Source organism: Anolis sagrei, chromosome 5 (assembly GCF_037176765.1).
Source record: "Anolis sagrei isolate rAnoSag1 chromosome 5, rAnoSag1.mat, whole genome shotgun sequence".
In the NCBI taxonomy this organism is placed as follows: domain Eukaryota; kingdom Metazoa; phylum Chordata; class Lepidosauria; order Squamata; family Dactyloidae; genus Anolis; species Anolis sagrei.
The window spans coordinates 119,270,442-119,290,170 of NC_090025.1; the positions used below are offsets into that span (position 1 = coordinate 119,270,442).

General features: G+C 37.6%; 1 protein-coding gene across 2 annotated transcripts in view; it reads right to left on the reverse strand.

Annotated features, from left to right (window-relative positions):
- Window positions 1-214: 214 nt before the first annotated feature.
- RFC1 (replication factor C subunit 1) overlaps window positions 215-19,729 on the reverse strand; it is a 38,065-nt gene continuing 18,550 nt past the window's right edge. For both annotated transcript variants that reach the window (XM_060777818.2, XM_060777817.2), the window contains exons 7-25: window positions 18,607-18,684; window positions 17,324-17,411; window positions 16,923-17,239; window positions 16,514-16,621; window positions 16,151-16,330; window positions 15,033-15,137; window positions 13,754-14,141; window positions 12,669-12,778; window positions 11,700-11,814; window positions 11,112-11,200; window positions 10,330-10,467; window positions 8,538-8,633; window positions 8,035-8,133; window positions 7,489-7,643; window positions 7,275-7,392; window positions 3,708-3,853; window positions 3,186-3,399; window positions 1,365-1,553; window positions 215-1,053 (exon numbers count right to left, since the gene is read on the reverse strand). In XM_060777818.2, coding sequence (XP_060633801.2) covers window positions 970-1,053; window positions 1,365-1,553; window positions 3,186-3,399; window positions 3,708-3,853; window positions 7,275-7,392; window positions 7,489-7,643; window positions 8,035-8,133; window positions 8,538-8,633; window positions 10,330-10,467; window positions 11,112-11,200; window positions 11,700-11,814; window positions 12,669-12,778; window positions 13,754-14,141; window positions 15,033-15,137; window positions 16,151-16,330; window positions 16,514-16,621; window positions 16,923-17,239; window positions 17,324-17,411; window positions 18,607-18,684 — 2,817 coding nt within the window. In that variant the 3' untranslated portion in view covers window positions 215-969. The remainder of the gene's footprint in view (window positions 1,054-1,364; window positions 1,554-3,185; window positions 3,400-3,707; window positions 3,854-7,274; window positions 7,393-7,488; window positions 7,644-8,034; window positions 8,134-8,537; window positions 8,634-10,329; window positions 10,468-11,111; window positions 11,201-11,699; window positions 11,815-12,668; window positions 12,779-13,753; window positions 14,142-15,032; window positions 15,138-16,150; window positions 16,331-16,513; window positions 16,622-16,922; window positions 17,240-17,323; window positions 17,412-18,606; window positions 18,685-19,729) is intronic.

Sequence of the window (19,729 nt, forward strand, 5' to 3'; positions counted from 1 at the left end):
CTGCAAAGTATAACCTTTCAATTACGAACTAAAATGGCAGGATGGAGTCAGATGGGCTCTTGAATATCATTACTTCAGTCTGTAGCGGAAGAACCATGTGGTGTGTGAAAGTCATTTAACGGTCTTCCTGTCTTGTTTTATTACCACACAAAAAGCAAGTAATTTGTCTGTAGGCAAAATAATGCTTTGTCATCCAGTTTAAGTGCAAAAAAAGTTTAAAATACGAAACTAGTTTTATTGCCACTTTTTCACATTGCTGCACTCTCCTCATGTACAAAAGAAATATCCAGTTTAGGGCGTGTTCAGTATATACTATGTACATATCTGTTATAACATAATATCTATTTAAAAAAATATCAGTTGCTCTGCAAAGGTGAAGTACACACTGAAAAGGCCAGTGCTTTTTCCTCCAAGACACAGCTAAGCTCTGTCCATATTTACACAAATCAGAAGAGAAAGATTATTACATTTAGAGCTGATCCGTGGCTGTGTGCGGACATCTCCAAGCCAGAATACTATCTTGTGGAAGAGTTTCCTGGCTGGTATACAATGTCCAGTCATTAGGAGCGACTGAACAAATCCTGGGTATCATGTGATCTGAACCCAAAAGGACACTGATCTCTTGTCATGTTTCTTTCCTAACCAGCTTTCTTCCTTTGGCAAGTGTGTTAAGTCCTGCTGGGTTTGGACATCACAAGAATGGAACCACAGACATAAAGACGGTGGTTAGCAAACTCTAAATGCTTCATCATCTCGCTCATGGAGAATAAAGCCAAAAGTCTTTTGGAACATTAGATTTTTGCAATATCCAAAGGAGTCACTATATCATGTTTGTGAAGTAATAGCAAAACACAGGTGTATTGCCACTAACGTTCTTTGGACCCCGTTCATTTTATCTACAAGCCAACATAAAGTAATATGATTACAAAGCTTGCAGAGTTGGGTTAGTTTTGTCAGCGCAGAAGAAATTCATTTGGACTTTTTCTTTGCTTTCCCCTTTTTCTTTTCTTCCTTTTTTTCTACCGTTGGTTGCTTGGTAGGCTTGGCCTTCTTCTGCCAAAAAATAAGATATATTTCACAAAGGTATATTTGACCAAAGCTACCCACCTAGCACTTTTTAAAAATTAATGCATTGTTTATAATGTTAGCAATAGCTTAATCTGTTTGTACTAAAGACATGCCTTCAGGTCTTTACCAAAGGCATGTCAAGATTTTCACTCTCTATTGTAAATAAGGCACATACATAAATATAGCCACAATTTTCACAAGTAAGAAAAGTTCCCTATAAACCAGTCCTTGGTGTTATCAAACCCCAGAAGCTAGCCTAATTTTCAGTTCAACTTCACTGCAAGTTGAAATGTTACCTTAATCATGGCGTCATTTTCTACTGTCTCTTCTTCATTCCCAGACTGGACTTCATCAGCTTCCAGTTCTTCATTCTGTTCTGCATCGACTGCAGAACTTGCTCGTCGCTTTGTCTTCTGTATGAGTTGCAGTGAATATGGTGTAAGATGTGCCTCTTTGTTATAGGCTCGTGTGAAGGCGGATTTCACCTGTTCGTGATAAAATGGATGTGTCACTGAAGTTTCACTTTAGCCCTTAAATAAGTGGTTCTCAACCTTTTTTTGACCAGGGACCACTTGACCAGAGACCATTTTGACCAGGGACCACTCTCCAACATTAATACTAAAAAGGTTACGAATCAGTTTTTAGTCAGCTTTAGATTTTCTTTGGTTATTTTGGGTACTGATTCAGAAAATTACATCGGATAGACCACATCTGCTCTAGTTTCTGATACAGAACATATGCCATCCAGTAGTTGTCATCTACTCGCCCATATAAAACCATATTTAATAATCTGGAGCTGATGTGGTATATCCAATTCTGAATCAGCAACCCAAATAAACCCAGGAACAGGCCTAAAATCGAAGACACCAAGAAAAAAATGGTTTCTTTGTTGGGCTGCATAATTATCCATGGATTTTGTTAACACTCGGCACTATAAGAGAGTTTCATGAGACCAGACACTCTCGTTGCAACGGTGTAGCAAAGGTGAGGCCTCTGACCATATTTTAGTTCTTGCCAACCACTGGTGATCCACGGACCACAGGTTGGGAATCACTGCCTTGAATCAACAATTTTTAAACTGTATGTTCATTGGATTTCATGAGCACTGGAGGCTGTTCCAGAACTCTGCAATTAGAAGACCAATAGTAATGGACACATTTCTCCTAAAAACAGCTTTGCCACTGCTGCCAGCCTTTCCCACCAATGTGCAAATTGCACTTTGTCGACATTAAGTAATAGAGAACCCCCAGCTGATCTAAACACATCTGCACTGTTGAATTAATCCAGACGGACACCACCTTAACCATCATGGTTCAGTGCTATGGGATCCTGGAATTAGTGGTTTTACAAGGTCCTTAGTCTTCTCTGCCAAAAATACATTCCAAGATTTCATAGCATGGATCTTGACAAAAGAACAACCACATATCAGCTGATCCTCATCCTACGCCTAAAGCAGCCAGTGTATATATATTGGCGACCTCTAAATCTAATCTGAACTCATTTCAAAAACAGGATTAAAGTGTACCATCTGAAGTCATTTCAAAGTCCTCTTCCGTTCTTCAGCAAGTGACTAAGAGAGTTCCTTGCAAATAGCTACTTTCAGCACTTTAGGTGTTGTTGTATGTTATAGGACAGGCATGGCAAATATTGCAGATTTACATTGAAACATTCCTTCTATACAACGAATCTAGCAGAAGTTTATTATAACCTGCTGAAAACATCCTGCTGGCTTCTTTAAAAAGGTAACAGGTTGCTAACTTGGAATGATAGCTCTTCAAGTGATCGTCTTGACTATTTGAAGTGCATACATTCTATACTCCAGGAAATAAAGACCGACTGCTCACTGGAGGGAAGGATCTTAGAGGCAAAGATGAAGTACTTTGGCCACATAGCAAGAAGACAGGAAAGCTTGGAGAAGACAATAGTGCTGGGGAAAATGGAAGGAAAAAGGAAGAGGGGCAGACCAAGGCCAAGATGGATGGTATCCTTGAAGTAAGTGGCTTGACGTTGAAGGAGTGGGGGGTGGCGACGGCAGACAGGGAGCTCTGGTGTGGGTCGGTCCAAAAGTCAAAAGTGATTGACCAAATAACAACAAACACTATATAAAAGCAACTTGCCTTGGAATCGAGTTTAGAGAATTCGCTAGGCTTGCCTCCCCAGCTGGTCACTTCCATGATGCTTTCAACATCTTCCTTCAGCAAGCTGTAAGAATCCATCACTGCTATAGCATCTTGCACTCCTTCTGTTCCCAGGTGAGACAAAGGTCTCACAATTGCATCCCGTAGGTATGGCAAATATTCCAGATTTACAGCTCTCTTGCTTGCATGCGTCCTACAGGGAAGGAGAAGGAGAAAAGGGGTTTAGCAGGTGTCCCAGAAAACCTTTCTAAACTTGACCATGATAGCATGCTGCATCTCAAATGTCAGTAGCAGGAACAATGCAATAGCTAGTAAATCTTTTATCTCAGTCTAGAAAAATGCCAAAAGTTTAGAACTGACTTGTAGCAATGATTCTCTTGCCTTCACTAAAGAAATGCTTCAAATCTCTGGTGCTGTTGCACATTGTGCTTATTGGATGGTACGGAATGTGTGTCAGTTACATAGCTGAAATCAAGGAATAAATGTAGTTACCAATATTACCTGAGGCTCATGTGCATTGACAACTCTTGAATGATACGGTCATGTTTTCCTGTTGATGAAAATTTTCCCAGCCAGCTTGGAAAGCTTGGGAATTGGCTCATGTAGCCTCTCATTAGCTCCCCGGGGAGGACACTTGAATAAATGGCCTAAATGATGAAAGAAAACATTGGTTAGCTTTACACAAAAGATGCAAAACAGTGCCTAAGAAGATGTATTGCAATGGAGGATAGTGAAGGCAGAACTCATCTACTACACCAAAAATAGCTCAAATTTTGCCTGTTGCTTTGTCTAGCCTTAACAAGAACATAAATACAAACAAAAAAGAAAGAAGCATCAGTTTACATACACTGAATAGGAATCCGTCTTTAAATTCATGTGTCACCAAGAATATAAAATTCTATGGATTGGTGTTATAATTACATTGTTATACAAACCCATCAACAAGAGACAGTAGCACTAAAACAGTTTATTTATTTATGACATTTATATGCTGCCCTTTTCACCCCGAAGGGGACTCAGAGTGGCTTACAAGTTGTATATATATACAACATATTATATTATTAGCATAGTACAATGTTAGTATTATATATGACTATATTGTACTATACCACTAATATTATTAGTAATATGAAATATAAAAATAACATATTGTATTATTAGTATTATATTGTATTACACTGTAATATTATCAATATATGTATACATTATATTATTATAATTATTTTATATGGATTTTATTATGTGATTTAAATGTTTTAATTGATGTATGTATGTATGTTGTGGCATCTAATTGTTGCCAATTTGTACGCCACCCTGAGTCACCTTCGGGCTGAATAGAGCGCGATAAAAATGCTGTAAATAAATAAATAAAAATATTAGCACAGCACAATATTGGTATTATATATTACTATATTGTACTATATCACTATACTGTAATATAATTAGTAACATTGCATGTAATATAAAATATATAATTATTATATTGTATTATTATTAGTATTATATTGTATTACATCATAATATTATCATCAATATTATATCTGTATACAATAATATATATATATATATATATATATATATACACACACACATATACATACACAATTTATATCAAGTTGTACTCAGTATCATTATTCCCCTTTCCTCATTTGTATGCTAGCATGGCCAAAAATGTCAACATACCAAAGTGAGTTGTAAAACACTCTCAGTCTATTTATAGTGCCGGAACTCAATGTCTAGAGGGAATTTCCTCTTAATTAGGAGGCAAATTCTCCACAAACCTATTAGTCTTGTTAGTCTTGAAACAAAACAGCACATTAACAAAGATCTTCCACTCCTTTTATCAGAATGACATACAGAGAACAAACTTACATAGATAACAGTTTCCATAGCCATCTCTTACTAAACAGAATAAGCAAACAGCTCTTCCCAGCCTCACATGAATGCAGCCTTGCTAAGCAAGTCATGCACAAACATGCACAATAAATGTAACAACTTTAAAGATACAGAACAGTACTTTCAGATACACTCTAATAAGAATACAGACAAATCCTTTTCCCCTACAGGACCAAGAGAATTCAAAGGAAAATCCAAGTGAGTCTATTTTTGCAATATTAACCTTTCAATGTCCACTCTGTTACATGGATGTTTCTGAAGCCTTTCAAGAGAGAAAAAAACCCACTGAATTTATGAGAACTATTAATGGCATATGACACTAAATGGCCCGTGACTCTCATTACTCCTCATCTTGCCATGATTCCCAGAAAGCCTTCAAAGACCTAGTAGCATTGCCTACATACAACAATATTAAAAGGATATGGGTCTGCAATAGCTTGCAACAGGCAACTGCACAACTAGACAACCCATTAAACAAATTATTCCTGTTTCTTTTTAATTAAAATGGGAAAATATTCTGTTGAAAGAAGTGACTCCTTTTTCCCTTTAAGAGGAAAAAAGGAGGAGCAGAAGAGAAAGAGGAGGTCGAAGAAGAGGAGGAGGAGGAGGTAGTAGTAACTGTCGACAGGAATTTTCCTCTGCTCTATTTCTAGCTTTAGCAATAATAGGAAAAGATTTTACCATACAATGTAGTTTGAATGTCGAAGAATCAAAACTGCAAAACAACATTATTCTGTAGAACTGTGCTTAAAGAATAGAAATAGGCTCCTCAAAAGATCAAGAAACTTGAATAAGGAAGAAAAGCTGAAATTATTCTTCTCTCATGTAATATCCAATAGGTCCAATAGGGTAAAAGCTAGTGAGGAACTCAACAAGTCCTCTAAAAACTTTCAGCTGTATTGCATGCTTTTGTATAGGATGCACTGTTAGATAACACATAACACAATGACACTCTGCTGATTCTAAAACTTCTAAATTTTGAAATGAGAGTCAAAACAATCCTTCACAAATTAATTTTGATTAGAAAAGGGCTAAAAGACAAAACTTTCTCATCATAAAACAATCCAAAATTAAACAAAAGATAGTGCCAGAAGATGAAACTCCTGAGTTGGATGGTACTCAATGAGCAACTCGGGTAAAACAGAGGGACAACTCCAAGTAGCATTGTGGTTAATGACTCAACTCAATTCAAGTCAAAAGGACATTCAGCTGTGGACATACTCAGAAATAACAGGAAAGTCCAAAGTTGCACATCAGGTATTATTGAGCCGGTTACTTGATAGCTGTTTTGTTCTAACCACATTAGGATGCAGAGACAACAAATATGTGAATTCACTTTCTCTTAAATCTTATTTTTTCTACCACCGGTCTTACTGACAGATATTTTTGTTTGCACATTAATACCATTTTCTGCACATACTCTGAAAATTGTCAGCCTCAGCGGACCAGGAAGTATTAAGTTACTGGAAGAAGATGGCAAGTATTCTGTGTACATAATCTCTACATACAACACAATGTAGCAAAAATGGGGAAAATTCTGTTCCTGGTTTGAAAGTGTTCTTTCCTGTTTAATTGTATGTATTATTCAATGTATGTATTATTCAAACTTATATGCCGCCACTCCCCTGGGGCTTGGAGCGGCTTACAAGAACAGGCTAAAATCTAACATAATTTAAAAACAATTTAAAACAATTTTAAAACACTTTAAATACAACAATATCAAAGATCAAAGGCCTGTCGAAACAGATATGTCTTACATGCCCTGCGGAAAGCTGATAGGTGGCAGAGTATTCCAGAGTGATTGTGCCACTGCTGTAAAGGCTTTGCGTCTGGCTCGTGCACAACTCAGTTTAAAAATAGTTGTTAAACTCCAGAAATTTCATTTTTGTGGTTCCAACAAACTATGTTGAATTGGTCGAGACTCAATGAGATATTCCATTGAAAAACTATAGCAAAATGTACTGCAGGATGTCCCATAACAACAAAGTTCTTGCAGTTTAATAAACTTTTCCCATGTTTTTATGATCAAACCAATTAAGAAATGACATTTATAACCCAGGAACAAAAACGGTGTTACATAGTGTAATTGATATATTATGTGCCTACAGTTGGCAGAAGTAGATATCCTGAACAGCACAAACAGACACTAGAAGTAAAAAAGAAGTGGGTAACCTGTGTAGGTAAAAGGCTCCAATTTTGTTGACTGCGAATCTGTCGGTCAACTAAGTCACCATCACATATACTGTCAGCTGTTTTGCTAAGTAACATCAGATGTTTTTTCATATTATTCCTGTAGGGAGAAATGATCAATTGTATTAACCATCCATAAATGTCTTTTCTCAGTTTGTAATGAAATAATCATCAATACAGAATAATGTGATCTTACCCAGCAGCTGCTGGCTGCACATGGATATAGTTCTCCTGGACAAAGAGTGGGCTTAGAGAGTAGTCATGGAAGAACAGGTCTGCTTTGTCAATAAGGGACATGTGAGAAGTCTCCTCTCCAGTAGCAAAAACCTTCCTGACAACATCAAAAGGGCCCTGCAAAAATACAGGTTTCAAACAAATACAATTTAATGCTCTTTATCATCAAGGACAGTTTCTCACATATTGCCTAAAGCAACTTCAAGCCGCCAGTACTATCTATTCAAGGATTTGCTACAATAGTTTTACATGATATGTCTCCATAAGGCAGACAACAGAGATCTGAATATTTAAAGATGCTGGTATAGCTAACCAATTCTGCAAATAGATTCAGAAGTCAAACATTATTGGCGCCACTATAAGACCGCATTTCTTGTTTCTTGAGAGCATTATAAAACAAAAAATGCACTACAGTGTTGCTGTGGTCTGTTTCCCCTACTTTGTATTTACATCATTCCTGCTTTATAGGGCAGGAAACTATCTTGCAACACAACAATGCTTCCCTTACCAGTTTGATATCCTTTTTAGCTTTGCTGGCATCCTCTTTAACACCATCATAAGTCAGGGTTTTGTTTCTTGCAGACCACATGCTGAGATTATGAAGTACCTTTCAACAACAGAACAAAACAAAGGATTTCAGTTTGCCAGCAGTGCCCCGTGGAAGCTTAATTTACAAACAGACCTACATCTAATAACATCAGATACTACAAATAATTTAATATTTACCCCTTAACAACACTTTACATCAGTTCTCCATCCTCATTTTAAAAGGTCTTCATGTCTCATTTTTCTATCATTGCTTCGTAGTACATTATTCTACATTCCTTTATTTTGACATTAATCTTTCTATCCAAACAATGCTAAAGTCCCTTTTCTGTCAAGCAATGCAAACTCTGCAGAGGAAACTATTTGTATTTAATTTCTGAATGTTTGAAACCCCATTCATATTGGACAGACCTATAAATTACTGAAGAATTCAACCAAAAATGCCAGCAGTGATAAATAACTTACTTGTCTAATATCTTGATTAGCTGCCAAGATTATTTCATTCATCGCTGGCGGTGGAATCTTTAATCCTTCTTTGTAGGCAATAGACATCATTGCACCCTGCAAGAAACAAATTATTTCAGAATAGGCCAAAATATATGCGTACACACATATACATATATTTCCATACATTTTAGATGTTAGAGTGAGCAAATATGTTTACAGAATTAACTCTCTGTATGGAATTATCTGTTTCAAGATGGTGACTGAAAGTCATTTCCATGTTGTTGAGATAAGCATCTCTCTTGCTCTACTGAACACTTACCAGATATAGATTTGACTTTAATTTCCAACTTATGTTTGTCTTTCTTTGTTTCCGTTTCCTCCCCCCCCCCCCCCCCCCCAGTACTGCCTGCTGCTAAAGAGACCAGCTTTCTGTTTCACTCTCACTTGAGGCTATAAATATTTCCTTAACAGCTCTTAAAATGGGGACCTGTCCTTTTGGTTAGTAGCATCATTTGGCTCTTTTTCTATTTTCTTTCCATTCAGTTTTCATTCCTCTCCTTCGCTTTGATTCAATAAATATTTTTCTCAAATCACTACACTTCTCACTTTTCAAGACCTGCAAATCTGCGGACATCAAGGTGTTTGATTTATTATTATTATTACTTTTCCATGACAACTATTCAAGCTCCCCAGTACCCCATCTTTGGCTTTCAAATTTTTCTGCATTGACTCCATATAATCTAATTATTTTTCCCATGTTGATCTGGAGAAGGGTATATATGTCCAGTCATATGTGCAAGAAAATAGAAAATATGGGTAGAAGAGTAAGGGTTCAACAGTAAAAATGGAAAAAGAACGTTGCACTCCTGCTGGTTAGGTTTGGCATGCTGGGAAAATCTAGGCATTGTGGATTGTTCCATCCATCCATCCCGAGAATTAAATTTCCCTTCTCCTGGTGCCTTTCAATTCTCAGAAGGCAAGCTAGAGTCCTGTTATATCTGCTCTGTTTCATTCTTTTTTCTCTTCCTGTTTCCAATTCAGACATCATGACTAACAACTGTGAATGATTAAATTAGGAATTTAGATAGGAGAGAGGGAATAGCTTGACTGACTGGCAAGGAAGGAATTGAAAAACTGAGGAGGAGTTGCAAGTAACAGATGTAACGTTTCCAAATTCTGAGGATGGACTTCATTTCAAGCTTTGAATAAGACAGACAACATTCAGACAGGTGGAGTGCCTTGTCCCTCAACTTCCACCACCACACCTAGCTTTTTACAGTTTGAGACTGCTGACGAAGTCTGTTTCTTTACATGCCTATGTCTCCCCCACCCATCCCCACAACACAGAAGAAATAGTCTGACAGATGAAAATATACAGTGAAAACAGATGATTCAGTTGATTTGCCTAGCTTGTGAAAAAGTGAGCACACTTAGAAAATACATGATATTTAATATATATGTGTGCTTCTTTGGACATAATAATCTTCACAAGATACTGTAAACATTTCAAACTGAAGCATAAAGATGCTATCAGCAATACAAAGAACACTAATGCTTTGCAATGATTTTACCCATTATCCCAACACGGGTATTAATGCAAAATGAAATAAAAACATTTTAAGCATTTTTTAAAAACTCAAACAAACAATGGTTGAGCCACATAAGCAGTAAATCTTGCAAATGCAGGTGCTGCGTGTGCACACTACTTGTAAGTGTCCTGGAAGTTTCTTTATTTAGAAAATTTGTTCTTATTTTCTTACGGTAATAAAGTTAATTTCTTATTTCCAACTCCCTAACATTAACTACTCACCTTAATCTGTTCTACACGTGGTCTGTAAAAGCGAAGGTCAAAACAGTAGTGGACGAGGGAACGGATCTTGGGATGATTCCGATCATTACACATACAAATAATAGGAACCTTGGTGTGTTTAATCAGGTCAATCAGCTCCTGAAAGGAATAATCATAACATTGTTGTGAAGTTCTCTGTACTGAGCTGACCGCACCACTGTATACATTGATGGACATTTTAAAGTATCTCATCTAGCTTTCAAGAGACCAATGGTTTAATAGTATAAAGCAGGGGTTCTCAAACTGTGCTCCTCTGGGTGTTCTGGACTTCAGCTCCCAGAAATACCACCCAGCTGTCAGGAATTGTGGGAGCGGAAGTCCAAAACATCTGGACGAGCACAGTTTGAGAACCACTGGTCTAAAGGATATTCAAAGTGCTAATAGTACTAGACAACACAAAACCTTTTTGAAGCCACTTTAACTAAATTAAGGTTTTCATATATTTTTGTATGCCTCAAAAAGCCCTGTACATAAAAACAGAAAATGATTCTCTTTTAAAAGTCATGGTAATGACTCTACCAGCATCATTGCTACCATCAATATAGGTTCTTGCCTCATAGAAGCATGCAATCCCATCACAATGGAAATGCAATGGCCTTGGTGGGTTTATAATATTATATTTTTCTAACCTCAGCTATCCCAGACATACATAAAGGAATGATCAAGTTTTCTTTCCAATCTCAATTTTAATACAAAATTGTGTGTACATTCATTCAATGTCATACTCTCCTAAAACATTTTACCTGTATCCCTCCTCTGTCTTCATTGCCCGCCATTCCATCCACTTCATCCATGATTAGGACATGTTTTGAACTGACTCTAGATGATTCTCCTAACAGTGATGAAAACAAGAGATTTACACAGAGCTCTTCTGCAAGCTTGTTTTCTACTGTCCTGGAGACTAGGACGCAGAACAATGGCTTCAAACTACAGGAAAAGAGATTGCACTGAACATTAGGAAGAATTTCCTGACTGTGAGAGCTGTTCAGCAGAGGAACTCTCTGCCCTGGAGTGTGGTGGAGGCTCTTTTTGGAGGCTTTTAAATAGCTGGATGGTCATCTGTCGGGGTGCTTTGAATGCCATTTTCCTGCTTCTTGGCAAGGGGTTGGATTGGATGGCCCACGAAGTTTCTTCCAACTTTATGATTCTAACCTCCAAATAATATTTATTTCTAAAAATGCCACCATTTACTTTTAAATAGTGAAAAAAGAGCGCTGCTTAGAAACTTTTTTGTTTTGTTTTGTTTTGTTTTGAGAACGAGGGTCTTAAATACAGCACTGGCAGAAGTGTGAACTGATAAGAATAAAATCCATAGTGATAAATGAGGATACCTGAACAAAAACCTTTAATGCTGGTGTTATTTAGGGATTCAGCAACCACTTCCTTCAGGCTGTTCTTACTGCGTGTATCACTTGCATTTAACTCCACATAGCTCAAGTTGAGTTCCTAATCCCAGCAAACAAACCAGAAAGCAGTGTCATTAAAAAAATCCTTACAGAAACACATTATAGCCACCAATGTGATGATGTGACTCTATTCATTAACCTCAAAGCAATTTGGATCTTTCCTAAACTGGTTATTGTCATTTACCCAAAGACACCTCTACTGTTACATTGATTTTTGTGATTGTTATCAAGAAAAAATGCTCTCAAGGAGAAATAAAGCCTGCTGAAAACATGTGCCATGAGCTTCTATTTTATGATAATAGAGCACCTGAACAATAAGAAGACATATGGAACAGGACACTATGAGATATTGTGATTTAATTATTTTTAAAACTAATTATTTTCATTTAAATTTATGAGACAACCCCACAATCTTGCTAACGCTGTAGTTAAATGTTTTATATGAGCTTAATTTTAAAACAACAACAATAGTTTACTCTGCTCCTCACTTCCAATTGCCAGAAAGGCAACTATGGAAACCACTTCCAAAACAGTGTTCTCTAACCTCACAATTCCCAATATGCCCCACCAGCTTAGGAAAAACTCACACCAGGCAAGGGACATACAGAGAGAGAGAAAGGAAATAAACCAGTCTGCATATCTGACTGATGCACCTTAGTCTTCTCACTGTATAAAGCTAGTTGCTCTCATCTAGCAAGTACAATAAGCAGATTGGTTTTGGAAAGCATATTCATCTGAGAAAGCAACTATCAAGTTCCAATAAATCACCAAATATCAAAACATTTAAACATTTCTACAGTGACCCTTTTTGCCTTGGTATAATGAAAAGGCATCAACAAGGACAAGAATTCCTGCATTCAAAATTCACATAAAAAGATTGAAAGTGGAACTCACCTCACAGACTAAAGAAGCTGTAGTAGTTTTACCAACCCCTGGGGGGCCTGAGAGTAAAGCTGCTTTGAAACTAGCCCCGTCATCTTTGCCTCCAAACTTACTGGGTTTTACTGTAGATGAAACAGAGCAAAAATGTATCCAGTCAGGCCACTTTAATGGCAAAGGGGTTGACAGGTAAAATTGTATGATTCTCAATGAAACAGAAACAATTTCACTACCCTTTTCAAGATGTTGGGGCACCAAAAATTGTCAATAGAGATATATGGGATGTAAATAGTTCTATAGGTAAAGTATCCCTTATGCAGAAATCCAAAACGCTTCAAAATCCAAAACTTATTGCAGCAGGGCTCCTGTTTGCTCATTTGCAAGTAAAAGCGGGTGGCTTCCTCTTGTACAGTATGTACTGTATTTTTCCCCTGAATACAGTATCAGGTTAATTATATCCATACTCTGAGATTGTCAATCTCTCTCATCTCATGCACAACACAAGTAGTAAACAAATGAAGTGCAAACTGGAGAGACATGAGGATCTGTGAAATGGTGGGAGCCATGGATTCCCACCAAGTAGTATGCTTGGATTCCTGTCATTAAACAGATATTCCAAAATCCAAATAAATCTGAAATCCAAAACACTTCTGGTTCCAAGCATTCCAGATAAAGGACACTCTACTTGTATATGGAGGAGTAACTGGTGAGGCACCATTTGCAAGTCTGCAATTAACTGACACAAATATTCACACTTTCTATTTATCCATCCGTGTGATTATAACCACATTTTTAAGGTAATCACCTGCTATTATCATCAAAAGACAGCTAGCATTATCCAATGGTTTGAGTGTTAGACTAAGGCCCTTCCACACAGTCATATAACCCAAAATATCAAGGCAGAAAATCCCACAATATTTGCTTTAAATTGGTTATCTGACTCCACACTGCCATATATTCCCGTTCAAAGCGGATGTGTGATTTTATTCAACTGTGTGGAAGGGGCCTAGGACTCCAGGAGAACAGGATCTACTATATTTCGTTGCATAATAGTTGCACTTTTTATCTTTTTATCACCTAATAATTTCTTATCCAATTACCATGTTTGTTTCCTGAAGTATTCTTGTGCCAGTTTCGAAGCCAACGTAAAAGTTTATTGGCACAGCTCTGGTCTCCCTGTTGTCCAATGACTGTTTTAAGAGTTGTAGGTCTGTATTTGTCCACCCAAAGTAATACTTCTGTGTCATTTTTACTTGTTTGTTGAACTGAGCTTCCAGTATTTTTTGGAACTTGCTTTTTCTCTAAGGTTTTCTCATCAAAGTCCAAACCCCTCCTCACATCCACAGTTGCCTTCTTGCTGGATTTGAAGTCTGCAGAGGTGGAGACTTTCCTTTCCGGTTCACCTTCCACTTTCTTTGGGCTAATTTTTCTTTTAACCGCCTCGCCTTTCAGTGGGGTGCTCTCTCTGGTGGGTTTTGTTTTCTTTGCCTTTAAAGACAAAATAGAACATCTTTGAAAGATTATCTACAATTATGTCACTAGGATCACTCATACACTCCTATCTTTCTACCTATTAGTCATGTGTATTTGGGCCAAAGGCATACCATTTTTGGTTTCGTTTCTGTCTAATCCCTCACCTTGTTTACCAGAAAGTTACCTGAAAGGTTTCATTTGGCAGAGATTTGACCCATTGACTACAATGGAAAACTTTAAAGGCTCAATATTCAGCCATTTTAAGGCCTATCTGCATGAAACCTACCTCGGTTGTAGACCCCATTTACAACTGCAGGCTTGCCAAGTTTCAAAACAATTCACCAAACTATTGACTTTTTAAAGCATTATTTTAAGTTTTAAACATAACATATTTTTAAAATGAGATAAACTGAAATGGAGGATTCTGGAAACTGTAGTTGCCAGTTGTGTCAGAGCATAGATACCACCAGGCTTTTGATTGGCTGAGGGATACACAGAGAGAAAAAATGTCAACTTCCATCATGCTCTAAGAGGAACTTTCAATGGCGCACCTTATGCTACAGCCACTGGGAAAGCAAGTTCTAAAGACCCTCTTTGGAGGAGGGAACTTTCCAAGGAAAAATGGAAGAGGCTTCTTCTGCCAGGGAGAGAAAGACACCGCAGCTCCCCCTGCCCTACTACTCCGAATTTAGAAGACTGAACACAAACCATCTGGCATCATGTGCTTAGTCCCTCTATTTATAATTTCAAAACTGGTGTTTCAGTACTTTTTGTACTGAAGCCAAAAAAAAACTCACATCAGTTTACACAAAAGTCTACGAAGGATTAACAGCTATTTCTCTGAGAAAATAAAATTATGTTTAGGGTGGTATGGCCATAGGCAAAATAACATTGATCGGTACAAACCTCTGCTTCAGCTGCTATTTCATACTTTGATTTCTTGCCTGGCATCTTCTGAATCAAATCAAATAAACCATCTTCATCAATTACTTTTGTTCCTAAAGCTGATGCCTATTTAAAAAAAAGGAAGAGCTGTAGTACATGGGAGATTGGATTTACTGTGAAGGATCATTCTGGGATGGCATGAGGAGCAATCTTCTACTCTTGGGTTTCTCCCCCATGCCAATCTTAATCTAGGCTTGATATCCACAGGGTTCGGTTTTAGGACTCCATGTGGATATGGAAAAAGACAAATTGTAGCTAATTAACAGGGGGATGGGATGAAAGTGAAAAACATTTTCATTGCTTATTTATCTCCCAAAAATATAACTCAGCAAATGAAACTGCAGAAAAGTGGGAACTAAAATATTTATGAGACTTTGGAAGGAACTTGATTCAGTGCAGCAGAAATAAAATACTATTGGAGTATATATTAAGATGTTGGACATCCAAGACTGGCAAAATATTGATTTTTCTTATACTCAATATTAAAATTTAGAATCATTAATTTAAACTGATTAAGGCATTCTTCCTGCTCACCGGACAGTGGAAGGGATCCCTACACATCTAGACTGAGAATTAAAGTTGGTTATGATCAAACAAAAATAAATACTAACACATAATGGATATTTAGGAACTGCTACTGACTTCTGCCAATGCCCATTAATTCACCCAAGTTTAAATGCAATGGGATAAACTAAAAGAAGGATGGGTAGGCTAATCAATTATTATTAGCTACGAATGTTAGCTGGAATGCTAAGATTCAGCTTCAGTATACTTCTAAATATCAGAGGGTTGGGAAAATCAAGGATGACAATCACTGTGCTGCACTTCCAAAGGAAACACTAATGCCAGAATACTGAAGGAAATTAACTCAAATCTGCTCCAGTAAGAACAACATTGTTGTCCTGACTGGACTACAGTTATCAAAATTCCCACTATGGCTAGTTCTAAGAAGCTCTTTATGAAAATGTTCTCCACAGAATAGGAGAAGAGCATAATGTATGACTCAGAAATCACTAGCTATTAAAGCAAGAGATTCTGTGACTACAAAAGATTGTTGAATTAGATCTGGAGTAATTTACCTTCTCACACTTAGACAATCCACAGTCACGGCCTTTAACAAGAAAGTTTGTCTTCTTGCTGATGTTGCCAGTGACTTTCCCTCCATAACGCTCAATTAGAGATTTCGCTTCATCACGTTCGATAGATTCCAAGACACCTGTGATCACAAATGTCATACCTTCCAGGCAATTTTCTGCACCCTAAAGTCAAAATAGTACAACATGGAGTATTACATTTAAGGCGACTGATACATAACATAAAATACTGTCTTCTATTTATCCATTTTATCATATGCACCAAATGTTTTTTAGTTGGCTACAGATACAATGTGGGATACAAATGTGGGAACATAATATTCTTGAATAGTCGATACTTAGACCTACTTGTGGTAGCACTTTGGTGCCAAGTGCTTTTGGACCTTCTCGATTCAGGAAGCTTCTATAGGCCTGATAGTTAGCTCGTTTCTTTTCAGAGTCTTCAGGGCTAACAGACTGTAAAGAGAAAGAAAAACGCAGCATGGTTGCACATATACTAATCTTCACTACATACATTTTATTTTAAAAATTGATTTCAAGCCGTTTCTTACACAAACACACGGCCGACAATCTCCAGTTCGAATACATAAGGAAACTTTCTATGTAATATGCAATCTTTGAACGTGCTCGAAAAGCGAGGGTGCACTTCTCTCTATCATACAGCTCCACTGACAATGATCCAAAGAGCTTTTTAGTTCCATCAACATGCATTAAAAATCAAAACAAGACATCCCTCAAAAGCACTCCTCAGACCTACCTTAGCTTTTTGGGGAGAAACCTTTTTAGGTGTTTTCTCCTCTTTTGGTGAAATGATCTTTCCTTTTGAATGCATACTTTCTTTACTAGTATTTTCTTCTTTTGGGGTCCCATTTTCTCTTTTCATACTCTCTGCATTTTGCTTTAGTGCTGATAACTTGGAGCTAGGTTTTGAAGTCAACATCTTGGTCCCCAAATCCTTCCTCTCTTTACTAGTACACGGTTCTGGCTGAAGACTCGTTGTTCTGGTATTATCCAAATGAATCTGCTCCACTGTAGAATGAGGTCTTGAGTCAAAAGTTGAAATGGGAGGTTTTGCTGGGAAAAGACGAGAGTCTTAAGCATAACATAAAATGTTACAGCCCTTTAAGTTAAAAATGTATTACTCCAGACAAGAATTACCTTTGCTAACTTGTTTATTTGTTGATATTTTATCTGGACTCATTTTGGTTGTTGACGCTGACTGTTTCTCTGCCAGATCTTTTCGAGGCTAAAACAGTAAGAACAAAGTCAATGTCCATGATTAACTGTGTTGAAAGTCTAGATTATTTTTTTATATTGAACTAAGTATTAAACTTATATTTACAAATTAGGAGACTATTAAACTAATATCCCCACTTTTTCCTCTACAATATGCTAAGGTTATCCTCCCACAGTCCAAACATGAAGCTCATAAGATGCTAGCACACGAACTAGAAAATGCTCAAATGTCAAGATACATGATACTCTATGTCACTGATTGTCATGCTATCTGACATGAGGGACCAGCAATTGTATTTTCCTATGTGTCAGGGACCAGTACTATATTTAGGCTCATTGATTATTTAGGCTCATTGATTATTTACCAGAAAACTACATAAAAGCAACAAAAATTTTCACAGACCAACAGTACTCCATTGACCAAAGCATGCTATATATCAGCAGTTAGGAAGCCATGAAAGAAGAAAAGGAATGTTGCACACCACCTCCTGAAAGTGCAAAGGTCATTTTTAGGGCTGTGCCCAGGACTGACACCAGGCCAAAAGTGCTAAATGTAATCTCACAAAGGCACATAGAGTACTTTTCCCTGTTGGTCTCTCCCAGCACAGGCCTCTGCCATTCTGTTCCTAAAGATCAAAATGGGAGGACAGAGATCCATCTTCAAGCCTGCTGAACAGTTGGCGCTCCAACTATCCAGCAGAGGAAAAACAAAAAAGAAGGCAGAAGAAAGAGAAAGGGAATGAATCTATTTAAGAGCTCTTCTCTATTGTAAACTGCAGCTTAATACTGACTTTTCCCTTGGTTCTCAGCCCTTCATTTAAATTATGGATAAAAAATAGAGTAAACAGGTAAATGGTATTTCAGGGCATATATTTTCGACTGGAATCTGTTCTCCTTGAAAACAGAACATTATTCAGTCAACATTTTAAAAAGTTTCTAAGTACACTCAATCCTCTCCATCCATGGATTCAGCGTCCCAGGACTCAAACCAACAACAGCTTGAAAATTTTTTTTAATAAAAAAATAAAACTCAAACCTTGATTTACACCACTGTATATAATAGGACTTGAGCATCCATGGATTTTGATACTGACAGGGGATCCTGGAACCAAACCACAGCAGGTACCAAAGACCCACTGTAGTATCGGAAATTTAATGATTCATTGAACTTAATAATATTGTACCAAGAGAACATAACATGTCACCTTTTTTTTCTTTGGGACTTCATCCAACATAGCCAGAGTTCTAGCAAATTCTTCATCTTCGTGCAGTTGTCTCTCCACCTGTAAAGCATGCAACACATTACTTAATACAGAAATAGAACACTAACATTGCTAACAATCTTTAGCGTGTCTGCAAATGAAGACGGGTATAGTGTTAGAAGTATTGCCAAACTTCTTAATGCCCTGTTTTGAAATATTAATCTCAGCAGTTTTCAATTTTTGCCTTGATATGGAGCAAGCATTGGTCACCTGAGGGCTGAGAAGGGCGGGACAGAAATACAGTAAATAAATAAATAAATATTCCCTCACTAACAAGTTATTCATGCCAGCTCAATTTTAAACCAACATAGAGCTCTCCCATACGCTCAATTTCCCTCCACTATTTTTCCACTCTTCCTACTCCTGCTTCAATAAAAGCTAGCCAGGCACCACATTTTCTGGGGGGAATATAGAACTCCTCATGGAATCCTGAGAATATACATTTCTAGCACCTACCCTGCTACTTCAATTTTTTGTTGTTGTTTTTTTGTCGTGTCAGGAGCAACTTGAGAAGCTGCAAGTCGCTTTTGGTGTGAGAGAATTGACCGTCTGCAAGGACGTTGCCCAGGGGACTCCTGGATGATTTTTGATGTTTTTATCATCCTTGTGGGAGGCTTCTCTCATGTCCCCGCATGAGGAGCTGGAGCTGATAGAGGGAGCTCATTCGCCTCTCCCCGGTTTTGAACCTGTGACCTGTTGGTCTTCAGTACTGCCGGCACAGGGGTTTAACCCACTGTGCCACCGGTGGCTCCTTGCTACTTCAGTAGTGTGAAGGGAATTAATAATAAACTTGCAAGTAGAAAGCAAGCAAAGCTTAATGGCTCACCATGGGAGCATTCAGGGGGAAAATTAGACCCTCCCACACCTCCAGGATCTAGTTTTAATTTATTGACATTGCATAAACCAACTTTCTCCCCCTTTCCTGCAGGGATAGGGAAAGAAACAACACACCTTATGAATCGACCCAAAGAGAATAAGAAAGGAGATGCATTTTCCATCAATCAGTTTAAGCGTTACCTGCATCCAACAGTTTAATGTAACCCAAAAGACAAGCACTAACTAAGTA